This window comes from Phyllostomus discolor, chromosome 5, assembly GCF_004126475.2.
Source record: "Phyllostomus discolor isolate MPI-MPIP mPhyDis1 chromosome 5, mPhyDis1.pri.v3, whole genome shotgun sequence".
Classification (NCBI taxonomy): Eukaryota; Metazoa; Chordata; class Mammalia; order Chiroptera; family Phyllostomidae; genus Phyllostomus; species Phyllostomus discolor.
Window position 1 is genome coordinate 43,088,359 of NC_040907.2, and position 17,921 is coordinate 43,106,279.

General features: G+C 41.5%; 1 protein-coding gene across 1 annotated transcript in view; it reads right to left on the reverse strand.

The window, feature by feature from the left end:
- Window positions 1–3,388: 3,388 nt before the first annotated feature.
- Window positions 3,389–17,921, reverse strand: part of LOC114497336 (cytochrome P450 2J2-like) — a 44,271-nt gene continuing 29,738 nt past the window's right edge. Inside the window, exons 5-9 of the mRNA XM_036026187.1 lie at window positions 15,063–15,239; window positions 12,900–13,041; window positions 10,288–10,475; window positions 7,286–7,424; window positions 3,389–3,801 (exon numbers count right to left, since the gene is read on the reverse strand). Coding sequence (XP_035882080.1) covers window positions 3,623–3,801; window positions 7,286–7,424; window positions 10,288–10,475; window positions 12,900–13,041; window positions 15,063–15,239 — 825 coding nt within the window. The 3' untranslated portion in view covers window positions 3,389–3,622. The remainder of the gene's footprint in view (window positions 3,802–7,285; window positions 7,425–10,287; window positions 10,476–12,899; window positions 13,042–15,062; window positions 15,240–17,921) is intronic.

The window sequence follows — 17,921 nt, forward strand, 5'->3', positions numbered from 1 at the left end:
TATTGGCTGTACCCCCACCCACCTCACCTGGAAACCTTTCAGTTCTAAAACTGGGTTGAACAGGAAGCTAAATTAGCTCATTTATAGAGTTCTGTAAATTGTATTAGGCTGTAAATTGCTGCAAATTGCAATGTCCAAATTGAGGTTTCTTGGGAATGAAAGTGACAAGCAGAATGTTTGTTATGTAAGAGCAATCAGAAAAGTAATGGACCCTGTGGAAACTTCAGAGGCAGAAAGGGGTGCTTCTCAGAGTTTGAGGGTAGAGGTATGAGGATAAAGGTACATTCTTGTTGCACCCTATCGAGTCTCATGCTATGTTTGTAAATTTTATTCTCACCACCACTGAGTGAAGTTTTTACTCTCATACCCATGTTTTAGAGGAAGAAAGCGGAGGCTTGCCAGGTTAAATGTCTTGCTCAAAGTCACAGTTAAGGTTGAAAAAAGAAAAAATCAAAGTCCCTGGTATATCCTCACCCCTAATTAGCTCCCCCTTCCCTTGATAGTTTATCAACAATAGGCTGACGATGTAGGCTGGAGTTAGCTGAAGGGGAGAAGAGCTTGACACCAGAATGAACCTGAGAATGAAGATGCCTACCTACTAAGGTCTCCTGGTGTCTTAACTGGGCTTAATTTTTTTCACATGAATAGTTTATTCCTTTATTTCTTTTCTTTTAACATTTTTTAAAAAATTTTAATTGTTGTTCAAGTACAGTTTTCTGTCTTTTACTCCCAACCCAGCCACCCCCCCAGTCCACCCCACCTCCCCCCATTTTCCACCCCCTGTTCTTTTTGCCCATTTGTCCTTTATACTTGTTCCTATAAACCCACTTTTCCCCTGAAATTTTCTTCCCTCTCCACTCTGATCATTGTCAGCCTGTTCTCTATTTCAGTGTCTTTGGTTATATTTTGCTTGCTTGTTTGTTTTGTTGATTAGGTTCCTGTTAAAGGTGAGACCATATGGTATTTGTCTTTCACTGCCTGGCTTATTTCACTTAGCATAACGCTTTCCTGTTGCATCTATGCTGTTGCAAAGGGTAGGAGCTCCGTCTTTCTTTCTGTTGAAAAGAATTCCACTCTGTAAATGTACCATATTTATTTGATCCATTCATTTACTGATGAACTCCTAGGTTGCTTCCAACACTTGGCTGCTGTAAATTGTGCTGCTGTGAACATTGGGGTGCATAGGTTCTTTTGGATTGGTGTTTCAGGGTTCTTAGGATATAATCCTAGCAGTGGAATTGCTGGGTCAAAAGGCACATCCATTTTTAGTTTTCTGAGAAAATTCCATACTGTTTTCCATAGTGGCTGTACCAGTCTACAATCCCACCAACAGTGCACTAGGGTCCTCTTTTCTCCACAACCTGTCCAACACTTGTTGTTTGTTGCTTTGTTTATGATGGCCATTCTGACTGGTATAAAGTGGTATCTCATTGTGGATTTAATTTGCATCACTCTGATATCTAGCAATCCTGAGCATCTTTCCATCTGTCTCTGAACCCTCTGTATGTCCTCCTTGAAGAAGTGTCTGTTCAAGTCCCTTGCCCATTTTTTAATTGGGTTGCTTGTCTTCTCAGAGTGGAGTTGTGTAAGTTCTTTGTGTATTTTGGAGATTAAACCCTAGTCTGAGTTATCATTGGCAAATATGTTTTCCCATACAGTTGGTTCTCTTTTTGTTTTAATACTGTTTTGTTTAGCTGTGAAGAAGCTTTTTATTTTGATGAGGTCCCATTTGTTTATTCTTTCCTTTATGTCCCTTGCTCTAGGGTACATATCAGGGAAAATGTTGCTGCGTGAAATATCTGAGATTATCCTGCCTATGTTCTTCTTTAGGACTTTAATGGTGTCACGGCTTATATTTAAATCTTTTATCCACCTTGAATTTATTTTTGTGTATGGTGTAAGTTGGTGGTCTCATTCATTTTTGTGTGTGTGTAGCTGTCCAGATCTCCCAACACCATTTGTTGAAGAGAGTATTTTTACTGCATTTTATGTTGCTACCCCCTTTGTCAAATATTGTCTGTAGAGACTTGGATTTATTTCTGGGTTCTGGGTTCTGTTCCACTGGTCCATGTGAGTGTTTTAATGCCCGTACCAGGCCATTTTGATTACAATGGCCTTGTAATAGAGTTTGGTATCAGTGGGCTTAATTTTTAAAAAAGCAACAACAACAAACCAAAACAGGGCCTAGCAGGCATTTCTATACAGGGGCCTCTTATGCAAACCACACTTCAGGGAGAAGTCTGCACTAAGCTTCCTGCCTCCTGCCCTGAACTGTCTTTCTATACTGTGTTTGTACCATTTAAGCTTCTCCTGGAGGAGTTTCTAGAATCATGTGTCAACCAATAGGACTGAGGCTTCCCTGTCCAATTACATCAGTGCAGCTTTATTATAATTAACATCTTCACTAACCATCAGAGTTGCTCCCTTCTGACTAATAGGGCCATGCTTTTTGGACTAATTAAAATGCAAGCTTTGGAGTCCTTATTTGGCGACTTCTGTCTATATAAGCCATCCCCACTATAGGTGGGAGAGCACGCTTATAGAGCAATTATAGCATAATATGTAGGGCATTCTGAGAGCCCCTCTGCTGGAAACTCTCCCTATTGCATGCAGATCAGCTGTGCCTGACCTGGGCACCTTTCCATATGAACTTAAATTATCCTGTGTGTCCTGCTCCTTTTCTGTTTGCAGATACTTCAACCCCAGAACAAGTTTTATATTTACAGTGCTGTGTGTCTGTGTCTCTGTGGGACAGTGGGAGAGAAAAGATGCATAGCCTGTATTACTTTGTGGTAAAATATGTGCCTTAGCCAGGACGCCATAGAAAATGTCATATGCTTGTACCATATTTTCAGACACGGATGCAAAGGAAGAGGGTAAGAGGCCCTGAGGAGTTCAGACTAGGCAAGAAATAAGAGTTATAAAAGTCAGATAAAATCTTTAGGTAGTGCTTGGTCAGTATGAAACTTCATATTAGAATCTCTCTAATGAGCTTTGAGGAAAAAGAGGAGTCATTTTACATTGCCAGAAATGTCAGTTACTCCCAGTCATCTATTCCCCAAAGTTTCACATTAATTATGGTCGTATTCTCTTGGCTGTGGGTCCCAATCCATCTGTTAGGCTGGGGTGAGGCCTGGTGGCTTCACATTTATTCCACATGGAGTGTGTGAATGCCTGCCCATCTACATTCAGCACAAATGTACAGTGTAGGAGGAACAGAACTCAGAGATTCTTTCCACAAAGTCTTTCATTTTACAGATGAGGAGACTGATCATATCATGTGAAGTATTTTGGCCAATTTCTCAGTGTGCTATTCAGGTGATCTGATTGGAAAAAAAATTGTAAGACAAGATCCTAGATATTTAGCAAGTTCAAGGCCTGAAGTGATTGGTTTTATTTTAGGAATATCATTGGGGGTGTTTTCTAGAGATACATGATTTGCTCAAGGCTACACTGGAGGAGATAAAAGTGTATTTGAATCCCGTTCCCTGTGATTCCAATGCCTGCACTCTCTGCTCAGAGCCACTTCCACTCTGCTCCCTTGGTTCAGAGCAGGTGCTGAGCCTTCAGAGGACATGCCCATTCTTCCTGCTTTCCTTTCCCCTCTCCTTCCCTGCCACCTTCATGCCCGAGGAACAGCACAGATGCGGTAGTCGACTGGGGAGACGGTGAGGCCCATTCTGAATTCCTGGCTCAGCTTCTCATTGTCTGGAGGCTTAAAGGTAAATTTTTGCAAAAGGGTGGTGAAGAAAATAAAGAGCTCAGCCTTGGCCAGCTGTTCTCCAAGGCACGCCCGCTTTCCTGAAAGACAAGAACACAAGATGAGTTATGTTTCCAGCTGATGTCAGTGCCCAGCAGGGATTGAAATCTACTACATCTTGGAAAACTTCAACAGAAGAAGGGTCTGCTAGGCTCTGGGGCTTTCTGTACAGAGGCTTATGTAATCTGACCACCACTGGGCTGAAGCAAAATATGGGAAACATGTATGTGGACTCATTGCAGTGCCTTCAGGGTAAGGCAGGTGAAGGGACAGGGTGTAGGTGATGATAAAAGTGGGAGGCCTGGGTTGACCTAGAAAGTGGAGGTCTCGCCTGCAGACTATAAAAAATCAGTGAACAAACAACAATGACAGAAGCAGAAAAAAGTTAATTTCTTTCAGTCCTTAGAAGAGTTCTGTCTGAAAGTATAAGCCAGTAGTGCCAGCAGGGTTTCTAAAGCATCAGGCATCTGCCCGGTAGATCACGTTTTCCTCCTTAATGGTAGGGTACCTTGCTGACATGAGTGGCCCTCTACATTGGAACTGCTTCAGCACCCCTCCCTGAACAGTCCTGATGCCTGATGGTCCTTCCCCCAAAGTGCCTTTGCTTCTAACATGAGCCCTAGGCTGGACCCTTTCCTCCATGGTCACACTTGGCCTTGTGCGGGCCATATCTGAGGCCTGGGTATGTGAGTCCAGAACCGGAGGCAGAGGACAGAGATCCAATTCACCTTCTCCCACTTTCTAGACATGTGATTCAAGGCAAATTAAATTCTCTAGGCATTGGTGGAAATGTGTGTTTAATGTGGGATCTGTGTTTTATGTATTTCCTGAGATACACACTGAATCCAAATAATAATATAGAGACCAAACCAAAATATCTTAATATATTTGCTGGACAATATCAAACATTCTAGCTGTAAAATAGGTCATCTGTAACTTTGTTTCATTAGTTATAAAAAAATCGTCCAGAAGAATACAATTTAAAAGACTACTGCAAGTAAACCATTTGGGTGGTAGCATTACTAAAATAGCTTTCTGGGTATTACAGTTCTTTCCTGTGATACTTTCCTCATTGTGCCCTTTATTCTGAAGTAATTTGAAATGTATAGAAAACTTGCAAGGATAATACAAGACACTTAGTTTTTTCTCAGTTATTTGAAGTGTAAATTGCCTACATTACCCATGAACTCTTCAGTATGAATTCCCTCAAACAAGGACATTATCCGACATAACCACCAAATCAGGAAATCACCATCATCTATCTTCTCCTGAGGTCCTAATCAGGTTTTGCCATCCTCCCACTAGTGTCCTTCATTTAGTAAAGGATCCAGTTGAGCATCAGGAAGGGACTTTTCAACTTCCATGACTTCGGCACTTTTGAAAATGATGGGCCCATTATTTAGTTAATGTCCCTCATGTTGCCTCATGATTAGGTTCAGGTTGTGAGGTCATGCATTTCTGGTGGCCAGATCACCCAAGTGAGGCTGTGTTCTCTTCACTCAGTTGGGACATGACTGTGATCTGTCCCGTTACTGGTGACCATTATGGTGGTGTCTACCAAATCTACCCTGTAAAATTATTCTTTTTCTCTTTGCAACTGATAAATACTACTTTGAGACTATGTAAATAAACCAATCCTCAATGAACTAGTTTTCATTTCTATTTCTTGGTCAAATTACTCATTACTCTAATGGTTGCCTGATGTGGAATTTTAAAATTCCCTCATTTCTTGTGTATTATTAGTTAGGATTCTACTAAAGGAAATGCTTCCTTTCCTCCCTATTTTATTTGTTCACTCATTTGTTTTTGTTTTATGAATTCACAAATTCTTATTTTCATTCAGAGAGGTAAAATTTGTTACTAGTGTTTTAATCTCAAGATACTTGGGATTTGTCTAGTAAATGAACATTCAAGACGGTATTTTCTTAATTTGGGGCACAAAATATTTTCCAGTTCAGTTTATGCTTTTCCTTCCCAAGGCTGGAATCAGCAATTTTCAACAGAAATCCTGTCTTCTTTCAGTGGATAACATTATGCAGAACCCAAGATCTGGGCATTTGATGAGCTTGTTATTATCAAGGTGGTGTTGCTCCCAGGGTATCACAGTGAGCAGAGCTGGGAAATCTGTGTATGTATATAGTGTGAGTATATATTTAAATATATACATCCATGTTAACTCATTTACTTTTATATCTACCTACCTACCTGTTTATCGTATTTATAAAACATATGAGTTTATATTGATAACATCTTGTTTCAATCTAACACCACAGAGTTTATTCTATTATCTCCCTTCCCCTATTTGTAACTTCTTCCCACTATCCTCAATATGTTTAATTATTGGAACAGTATTCTGCATATACAACTTCTCTTGCATTGCTGCTATAGCCATGCTGTGCAGACTCCCCTTATCTTGCTTGTGCTCTGATGCCCAGTCTAGGATTCCACTGTTCCTTCCCTTTTGCAAATACCCTTCTCACCCAACTTGGGCTCCGACACACACAGTAGTCACTACAACTATCTCTCTTGTGTGTGTAATAAATTATTTTCTCCCTCTGTAATCCGTAGTCAATGCAAAAACGGAAAAAAGTGTGAAAGAGAAAAGTATAAAAAGCTGCGATAATTAATCCCCCTCAGCCTCAGTTTCATTATCTCTGCAGTGGTGACAGTAACATGAACCTTGTAAGTTTCACTAGAACAAAAACATTTTTTTTGCATTTTATTCATTGTCATATCCTCAGGGCTGACTTGTTGGTACATAGTAGCTCAGAAAATGTTTTAAGAACTAAGGGACTGGGTAATTACTTGAAATAATCCATGAAAAATTCCTCATTCACCACTCAGAAACATACTAAGAATTGTTGCTATTCATTTTACAATGTTTAACACCCTTTTGGAACTGGCTGGCTTGGAAAGGAGACAGTTGACACAGCACTCACTTTTGCACCATTCAAGTACTTTACCATGTAAATGTATGGCTTGGATTTATACAGAACAATGTAAATTTAAAGAGGCAAAAGGTTCACGCATATAGAGTAGAATCCCATCCAATCCAGCCATGGCATTCAGAGTCTCTCCTGATGCCCATAATGGTAAAAGTATCCTTTCCTTTTCCCACCACAGCCCCTTATTATATTACAAATTAGCTCTAATTCCATGTGAGTGGGTAACCCTTAAAGATAACTTTAAACATTTGAAAACTCTGTAAAGATGGCAAGTTCCCAACTGTTTTGTGAGAAAGATGCAAGGCCTAAGTCTCTGTCCCCTGTGTTCTGGAGGACCGAAAAAAGTGAAGGTGAAGTCTCCATCAGAGGCAAGCAGGGGCTCAGGAAGTGAGGGCAGCCTGAAGCAATTCCAGCCCTGGGTATCCTGAGGTATAACCCCAGTAACAGGGAGTCACACTAGGCAGGACTCATGTGGAGTACGTAGATATTCCAACTAGAGCAAAGGATGATGGGGAGAAAAGCAGAAAAGGGCTGGCAGAGGAACTCTGGATTCATGCACTCTCATTGTTTTCAAACTCACCTAATGAGAAGGGCAGAAAGGCTTCCCTTTTCTTAAACTGTCCATTCTCCAGAAAATGCTCAGGATTGAATGTGTCAGGGGTGGTCCACTCTGCGGGGTCTCTGTGCAGTGCAGTCAGGTTGGTCACAAGCATGGTGCCCTGGAGAAGGTAGCAAAGACTCAGGACAGGCTTCACCCATACAACATACCTATGAGTGTGGGGGAACTCCCCTGCTCCCAGGTTGGAACCTGACCATATCCTCACCCTTCCAATCCCACCATCTTCTGAGCCCAGCCATCCCCTTCCAACCTACCCAGGACCCTAGTCTTTGCTATGGTACAGCTTGCAATGATGGATAGCAAATGCCTTCTGGGAATTTATGAGGGAGGTGGGGCTCCTCTTGACTGAGTATGGATCTTCTCCACAGGGACAATGCAGTATAGAACTTGAGAGAAGACATGTAGTGTAAGAGCTTTGCTAGTCAGGACTATACCAAAACCAACCCAGCTCACTGAAGTGGTAACCATGGCAGTGCTAGCAAGGTAAAAGGTGTCTGGTTCACCCCTGTGTCCCCCATTGTCTTCCCTCCAATGACTACTACACTGCACAGGAGGTTTGATAGTGGCACCAGGTCACCCAGTAAAGGGAACCATTGTCCACACAAGTACGTGGCAAGGAACCCAAGAGTCCTCATTAAAGCCTTCCTTTTCCTCATTGTGCTTTCATGTAATTCTTCAGTGAGCCTGGCTGATTTTACTGTAGATTTCTCTTGATTCTGTCCCCTCCATTCTGTGTCCACTGTCATAGTCTAGGCTACCACCTTGCTGTCTCTACTCCTGTAATAGCTGTTTAACTGTGCCCCCGTCCTCTCCCCTTTCAATCTGCTCCACACTCTGAAACCAGAGTGAACTTTGAATATAGGATTAATTCGTGTCATACCCATCTACCCACCCACCTATACCTTGAACTTGAGAGAACCCTTCATTAGCTCCCCATCACTCTGAGGTGACAGACCCATCGTCTAGCTCCTGTCTGGGCCACTCTCTCTCTGCCTGAACTCCCATTACATTGGCCTCTTTCAGCTTCTCAAACAGCTCTGCTCCCACTCATTTCTGTACCTTTCTAAATGTTGTTTACAGTATCTGAATGAGTGTCTTCCTTACTTTGTTACTGAGATAACCCTTAAGCATTCTGCTGTCCTCAGCTCAAACATCACTTCCTTTGGAGACCTCCTCAGACCACTCCTGCTTCCACTCCCCATTCCAGCCAGCCTTCATGTTTACAGAAACCAGTGAGTGTTTTCAGGGGGACAGTTATCATAGTTTCTAAGCATGTACTTGTGTGGTTATTTTCCTCAGGGTCATTTTCCCAGGCCTGAGCATTTTGGTGTTTAATGAACATTTGTTGATTTAATTTTAGAATAACTGCTATTTTAAGTACTCTCTATACTCAGTCTAGATGTAATGTTTTACATGCATGGACTCATTTACTTCCACCTGTGAGGTAGGTTTTCATTCATTTTACAAACAACAAAAAAGAAGCTCTGAGATGTTAAATAACATGTCCAGTGTCACGTAAGAAAAGGAGGTGGAGCCGTGATTTGAACTAGGCCTAACTGACATCAAAGCCATGGCTCCTAGCCTCCACTACGTAGTAACTTAGGTCTCTCAGTTCTCAGGATGGTTATTATGCTCAGCATTGAAAATCAGGAGTAGGACTGGGATGGTTCTCTGGAGCTTAAATGAATTGCTATGACAATGCAAGCAGCATCTGTGAATTAATTTAGACCTCAGCCTTCATCTACAACAGGGAATCTGCAGGAATCAGTGAATGCAATAGCTACAGGTACAGCCACTTTCCCTGGGTCTGCAGGGACAGTGACCAAAACATGTACAATGAGTAAACCCTCCTGGTTCTGCCTCTTAAACTTGTCTCCAGGTAGGACACCTGGAGAAGAACAGAGACAACCAGAATGGACACCCAGAGTCTGACCAAGGTGGTGAGAAAGCAAGGGAGCTGTAAATGTGCAGTGTGGAGAGAGGGCACCAGGGGGCATAAGAGAGCTGTCTGCTGATATCAAAAACCTGGAGGGCAGAGATCAGAATTTCCTTCCTGAGGACAAGGGATTGAAAGGGAGGAGCTGATAGCAATCCCAAGATGACTCATTTAAGGTCAAAGTAACACAACTCTTGTGTAGAGAACAGGATGTAGTATTAAAGAGGTGAGCCCGGGTATCAGAAGAGATCTGGTTCCTGAACCCAACTCTTATCACATTGTAGCTGAGAGACCTTACACAGGCTGAATCACTATGAGCCCTGATTCCCAATTTATATAACACAAACAACAGACTTAAACTGAGAACTGATGAAGCATTCTGAAAGAGTCTCTGTATTCCACGGGACATAATAGTTACTTAATAAGTGTTAGTTCCTCTCTCTCCTTTTCTGATGCTGAGTATTGCACACACTTGGATTGGTTTGTCTTATGGGACAGTCCTCCACTCCCACCCCCACCTCACAAGGGGCTGCAAGTAAAAGCTGAAACAACACCTGTGGCAATATTATGTTAGATGTTGGCCAGGTGATCTCAGTTGACCCTTCATATTTCACTATTCCATAGACCCAGGATTGTGAGGCAGAATTTTCCATAGAAAGTATGGCAGGTCCCTAGTCCTGAAAGATGCTCTACCAAGGCAAAGAAGAAAATTCCATGGCCAAGTCTGACTGAAAACGGCTGCCTGCTCTATCTCCAGAAAGATTCACAACACATATTTTACATTAAAAACACAGAAAACTTGACCTGGGAGTTCCCCTTTCTGTGCATAATAACTGTTAATATCTAGTTGAGCTAATGTTCTAAAGGCCACACATGAAGAAATATTTTAGTGTTGAATCAGCAATATTATATGTCACTCTCCATTTAAGCGATTCTCTAGGACAAGAGTCCATGTCACTTTTCTATTTCAGATTCCTGTCATTTAAAAAGATGAGCTTGAAGATCTCAGGCTGGAGTCCCTAATTACCTTAGGTAGGTAGTATCCAGCCAGGGTGGTATCAACTGTCACTTCCCTGGGCACATTCATGGGGAGGATATTTCCCATTCTCTGCACCTCATGGACGACGGCATTGGTGTAGGGCAGGAACTCCCGAGAAGCCATGCTGGGCTGCTGTGACTGGCCAAGCACTCTGTCGATCTCAGCCTGTACTTTTTCTTAAAGAGAAGAGAAAGTTCTATTATTCTATAACTTTCCTTGAGCCTGGCTAAGCTCAGGAATAGAGTAACTAGGATCAAAGTGCCGACCACTGCAGTGGGTTCTATGGACTCTTGTTTCTCAAAGTGGCAAATGGAGAGAGGAAAGCTTGCCATGAGATGGAACAATGCTGGGTGAATGTTTTTATTCTACCAAATTACTGCTCCAACTTACTTAAACTCTTTGAGCCTCAGATACCCCTTCCTATTAAGTGAGACTAAATCTACCTCCATCTTAGGGATATTTTGAGATTTATGTTACCTGATTGAGGTGAGCACCCAGATAATAATAAAAACTACTAATTGTCCCCCAATATGTTTTTTTCCTTTTTTCTACAATAAAGGATTTAGCTGGATACCTGGTTATCAGGCCAAAGACTCCATCTCCCAGATTCCTCTTTCACTAAGAGTGATCATGTGACTAAGTTCTGACTAATGGACTGTGTGTAAGGGGAATGTTAAATACTTAGGAGGTTCCCCTCCACTTCATCCCTTCTCCACGGTAGAAAAGCAGTCTTTGTGGGGAGCAATATCTGTCCGTTCAGTGAGGGCGTCATCTTAGATACAACACAACAACCACACACTGGAGAGGTGGAGCCCAACGGGCTCTGCAGAGTGTGGTTTAAATTTCATACCTGAGAGCAATAAACTCCTATTTTATAATACTTTAACTGTCCATTTAACAACATTTTAATGCTGGTAATAGAGACATAACATAAAATTTATCACTTTAACTTTTCTGAGAGTATAGCCCAATAGTGTTAAGTATAGTCACATTGTTATGCAATGAATCTTCAGAACGTTTTTAAATGCAGAACTGAAACTATGTCCATGAAACAACCACTCCCCCCTCCCTCCAGGTCCCTAGCCTCTAGCATGTAGCATTCTACTTTCTGTTTCTCTGAATGTGACTACTCTTGATGCCTCACACAGTGGAATCACACAGTATTCGTCTTTGTGTGTCTGAATTATTTAACTTAACATGATATCCTCAAGGTTTATCCATGTTTCAGCATGAGTCAGAATTCCCTTCCTGTTTAAGGATGAGTTATATTCCATTATACTCCACATTTTGTTTATCCTGTCTTACATTGCTGGACACACAGTTGCCACCTCCTGGAGACTGTGACTGATGCTGCTATGATTATGGGTGTGAACTGCTGTCATCTTCAGCCATTATTACTTTGGAGCCTCTATTACAGAGACCAAGTCTGTATCCTAACTAAGCAGCTTTTAAACTTTAAAAAAATAATGTGAATAACAGCTGAAAAGGCATTTTGCATCGTGACTCAGGAGATACATATATTTACATAAATAAACTTATCCTTATTACATGGGAAGCTCTCTGATCTTTTCTATCCTATTTTTATTTCTGGAAAAAAACTGCTTTTGATCCACTAAATTTATGTTATATCCCTTTAATAAACTGTTACCCACGGTTTAAACAACTGTATAATAACAAATCTGATTTCTGTTCTGGGAACTGGAAAAAGGAAAGTTTTTCTAACTCTCACTGTCTCTGAATGAACTGCAGTCTGTGAGGAAGAGGTATAAGTGATGTGCAATAAACACAGTAATGGAGGTGCATTAGGTCATCTGTGGAGAGAGAGTGCTAGGCATTCTCTATGAGACTGGAAAAACATGCAATGAGAGGTAGTGTTTAGCAGATTCTTCATGCAGAACTAGTGGTTTACCAGGCAGAAAATCAAGGAAACATTCTTGTAGAGGAAGAGCTGGTGCGATGACACTGAGGCATAAACAATGACAATGCAAAGAAAATGACATGTGATTTAATGAGGCTACAAGCAGCATGGGTGGAGGTGAGGTTGGATAGGAAGTAAGAGGCATATCGTAGGGTATGATGTCTGAAACTAACAAGTTTGAACATCATCTCCAGGGCAATGGAAGACATAACTTCGAAGGAGGGAAGGTCAAGACCAGGTGTCTTTTCCTTCTCTCCTTTCCTCCCTCCCTCTCTCCCTTCCTTCCTTCCTTCCTTCCTTCCTTCCTTCCTTCCTTCCTTCCTTCCTTCCTTCCTTCCTTTTCTTTTTCTTTTGTATTGTATGACATCTAACCTTCCCTAGAACAAAATTTCATGTGAGAATGCACCTCTCTCCTGGAATTCAGCACAATATCAATTATCCTCACAGTTTTTCCTGCTAGACTTAGTGTTTCCTGAAGGCAGGGATTCTGTGTTATATTTGTATTGGTGGGATTCATCACAATCATGACTGAAAAATTGCCAAATGTGCCCATTCTCAAGTCTACATGGCATCATAACCATGTTATCATTGTTTCCAGTCTACCATCTGCTCCCACGTTTGGGGTGGCCGCTGCAGGAGACACCACTGTGTGCTGGCTCAGGACACCCACTGACATGCTCACCTTGGATTTCTGGGTAGAAAGCCATGTAAAGCAGAGCCCAGCGCAGCGTTGTTGAAGTTGTCTCAGTGCCAGCCAAGAAGAGATCCAGGGTGGTGAAGATGAGGTTTTCCTCATGGAAACTGGAAGTAGCATTGCCCATATGCTAGAAAGCACCATGCTTATTAGTGGATTTGGAGGGTTCTTGGTTACCATGATACAGAGGGGCTTCATCCTAGGGAAGCATGTGGGAGGAGGGGGCCCTAGGAGGAAGGGCTTTCCCCTTTGGTCTCCTCAGGAGGCAGAGTCTCATTGCAGCAACATTGTTAGCACAGTCCTCCCCAAGTGCTGGAAGCTTTTGTTAGTTTGGGTGAATGGAAGTCAAAACTAGTTTTTAGTGCCTATAGTTTGGGAGACACAATTAGTACAGTGGAAAGAGAAGCTATTAGCCCAGTGGGGAGATGGACTTTGGTTCCGACATTAACCACAGTGCTCACTATTTCTGTGACACAGGGCAAGTTACTTCACCAGCCTGTATCTTACTTTCCTGTTTTATAAAATAGAAATAACAAAACACGCCTCTGAAGAGGACCTTCTGGTTCATATGAGAGGCAGTGGGTACACAGCAAATACTCAACAAATATTTATACTGATACTAGAAAGAATAATTTAATTCTTCTATGTACAAGTTTTGTATCTCTCAGTCAGTCTTTTCCTTGTAGGTGAAAACTCTCTGAACCTACCCATCATTCCTTAGGACGGCCCATAGTCATTACCACCTTCCTCTGAAAGCCTCAATTGGTCCACATTCCTCTTACTGTGAGTCCCATGCCTGCACACCATAGAGCAAGGGAAGTCTCCTCTTCTGATCAGAAATCAGTGTTTCTATTAATGTCATGCCAAGAAGGTGAAATAAGAAAGGGGATGGGGAAGAAATCCATGATTCTGCCAACTTCCACAGGAGGAACAAATAATGTGACAGTCAACAATTATGAGACTAATGCAATGAAATCTATTCATCAGAAGGAGGACTCTTTTAAATGCTACACATCCAATTTGGCCTTTTGCCCCTATGTCTTTCCTATAATGTTGGAAAGTAGGCAATATGGGGTTCCACTCAAGCCTTGAGGATAAACTCTAGCAACTGACTCAGCTTCCCTTGCATTCTGTCCTGGGGAAGGAGGGAGCAGTAGGTAATTGGGCATGGTCCAAGCAAGAATAAAACAAAGCTTTGAGGCTCAAGTCTTATTTTTTGTTTTTATATAGCACCTTCAGATATGGGTAGAGGGTAGAGAGTAGAAGATGAAAAGGCAGTATTTGGGCATTCCCAAGTCCTCAAGCCAAATATAACTGAACCCCTATCTTTACTCCTTATTACCTCATCCATCCTAAGTTAATGCTACTTTTTTTTTTTAGATTTTATTTCTGTATTTTTAGAGAGAAGGGAAGGGAGGGAGAAAGAGAGGGGGAGAAACATCTATATTTGGTTGCCTTTCACACTGGGGCTCTGGCCCACAACCCAGGCATGTGCCCTGACTGGTAATCGAACTGATGACCCTTTGGTTCCCAGCCCAGACTCAGCCCACTGAGCTACACCAGCCAGAGCAAGTTAATGCTGCTCTTACACTCTATGAAATCCTGCTTCTAATTTTACTCCCCTGTTGTAAGTTCAGTCATGACTCACAAAGATGTCCATGTCTAATCTCTGGAACCAGTAGATGTTATGTGGAAAAAAGGGATTGAAATCCCTTTTATTATAGATATGATTAAGTTAAGGGTCTTGATATGGGAAGATAATCTGGAGAATCACAGTGGTCCCAATACAATCACAGGAGGCAAGAGTGTTGTAAGGAGAAGGTGTAAGAATGGTAGCAGAGAAGATGCTACACTGATGGCTTTGAAGATAAAGGAGGGGACCATGAGCCAAGCAACACAGGCAACCTCTAGAAGCTGGAAGGGTCAAGGAAACGGCTTCTCCCCTAGAGCCTTCAAAGGAGCCAGCCTTGCCCACACCTTTACTTGAGCCCATTACAACTGCTTTCAGACTTATGACCTCCAGAGCTGGAAGAGAATAAATTTGTGCTGTAGTGAGCCACTAAGTTAATTTGTGACAGCATCCATAGGAAACAGTACATCTCTATTTGTTCTTCAAAAACAAAGCCCAGGAAACAACTGTGGTTTCCTCACCTTTTCCATTTCCTTGAGGTATGCATCAATAAAATCTCTTGTCTCCTCAGGATTCCAATCTCTCTTGTGCTTTTCAATCAGATGAGAAACAAACAATTTCAGTTTCTCCCATTTGCTGAAGAGTGCTTGGTGGGGTCCAGGAACGAAGTGCATTATCCGTGGAAAGACAGTATAGAGCTGATCGAGAAAAATAGAACAATGACAGAGACATCATGGTCCCAGTCTCCTAGTTTTTAAAACAGCAGAAATGTTCTTTTTCTAGCTCTTGTTTGCCTGCACTTGCACCTTGATAGTTCTCTCTCTCATCCCGCATCTTATCCTTCCAGCAAAGCATTTCAGAGCTCCATACAAAACGTACTTTTTCAGAGCATTTCTCACCACCCCAACTGCTCTGTCTCCTCCAACAAACTACCGTCTCTTGTCTGGATGCTGTAACAGCCTCTGATAGTTTTTCTGATTCATTCTTATTCCTGTTCCCAGTCTATTTTCCACAGAAATGCAGACTGATCATTTAACAGTTTAATCCAGTGATTTTCAACTAGTGTGCTGCAAGAATTTTTAAAACATGCAATACCTGATTATTTAGTCAGAGGCATGGAACACTTTTCCTTAGATTGTAAAATTAAAAAAAAAAAAAGGAAGACAACAATCAACACAATAGCTGTCCAGTGTGAATGAGTCTAAATTATACCTATTTTTGTTAGATCAGCAAAAAGTGTATACTTTGGTGCACCAGAGAAGTTTAGTAATTAGTTTACATGTACCATGAGATGAGCAATGTTGAAAATCGCTGGTTAAATAGGATCATTTCACTTGTTGTTTATCAGTTTTTCAATGACTCCCCAAGACATGCAGGTAAACTGTGACATGTTCTCTAGGTATTGAAGCTCTACATGAGCAGGTGCCTGCACACACCTGTCACTCTCAGCCACTTTAACCTTCTCCAGTCTGCCCTATTAGTTTCTGTAAGAACATCAAGGATGTTTCTGTTTAGGCCTTTGCATTGCTATTCTTCAAGCTGGAAGGCTCTTCCTCTGAAATCTCCTGAGCTCCAGCCTCTTCACTTCATTTAAGTGTTGCCCAAATGTCATCTACTCGGAGCAGCCTCCCCGAATGGTCCAATAAGCAGCAGCACTCCTGTCACCCTCTTTCCATTCCCTTATCCTGTCTTATTTTTCTTCATGGCATTTAACACTCTTTTGTGATATGTATATATATATACATATATATATTACAAAATATCTATATGTATACATATGTATGTGTATATATATATGTACATATATATGTTTGTCCCCATTAAGGTAATGAGGGCATTACCTTATTTCATTTTTAATGAAATAGAGATGGTTTTTAGTATATTTTCTCTAATAATAATAATCTGGTAGGAAATAGATAGCATGGCATAATGGAAAATCACCTAGACTTATGACATTATTGGTTTTGGTTAACAGCTCTGCTGCTTTCTAGCTATAACACTTTGGTAATAATAATAATGAGGAAGGGGAGGATGTGACTTGTTGCTTCTTAGTTCAACTAGTTGCCAATGGGGCCCCAGGGCTATGCTGGTGGCAAAATGTCATGAGGTCCATTAGCACCTATCCCAGAGCCGGTGCACCACACGTGGATTTGCCTCACACATTCTCATATCTACCTGCATACACCATGATGCTTCATTTCATCTTTAAAAGATTGCTGTGAAAATTAACTCAGATAGAATGTGTAGTTGTCCATCAAAGCTCCTGGTCTATTTTGGGACTCTAAGAAATGGCTGTTAACCCATTCTGCTGTCTATTCTTATCCCTTTAGAAATTTCATTCCTGGAGAACGTCAACTGGGTACCCTGAACTCGCATGACTTCCTGGGTTCTGTCTTAATAGGAAGAGCAAAAATGGAGTCGCTGAGTGGGGACTAACATGTCTGAAGTGAGAAAAGGAATTCAAAAAATAACTTTGACAATAATAATAAAAATTAAAGCTCACATTCATTATGACATTTGCATGTGCCAGGACTGACACTAACATCTTTATCCACTCTGGTGTGATGGATCCATAGAGGTCCAGGCAAAGATGTTATCAGGAATAAATAAAAATAAACCTGTTCCTAGATACCAGAGAGGCTACTCAATACTTGGGCTGATTTTTACCTAGACATGCCTTCCAAACCCAGAACAGTGGCTGGGAGATGAAGAAGCTCACAGAGTTTCTGACAGACTCAGAACCCCCAGGACTAAAACGGAGTGCAGGCCCACCAAGGTAGGGGCAAAGTTTGAGCCTCAAGTGCCTTTACCCTATGAAATTCTAAACTGATCATACCCTGCTGATGGCATGCAAATGGGGAAGTAGCATTGGAAACCTGGCATCTTAATGTTGAGGTTTATATATGGAAGAGAAATGAATGGGATGTATCCACAGGAACAATTGTACTAGCAAGTAATGCTCTTGGCAGCTTTACATCTAACATTTAAAACCTGGAAATAACCCAAGTGTCTCTCAATAGAGAAGAGGTGGTAAACAGTGACATACTCATAACATGGAATATTACCCAGAATTCTCAAAAAACAGCAACTAATACAAATGAATCACAAAACAGATGCCCAGGGGAAACCAAGCACAGAAGAAAAGTTCTGAGACAGGAGGTCTGAGGGTGGCTGGGTTAGAGAGGGACATGGATGGGGGAACTCAAACACAATGGACTCCTGACCTTTTAATTAAAAAAATAAGTGCACAGGTGTATGCACGTGAAGTTCATCTGTTTCATGTGAAGGTTGAACATGTTCTTTGCATACAATGTGTATTTAATTATGTTATCTAAAGCGCTATAGTCACAGGTTGATTTCAAATAAGGTTGTGTTGAACT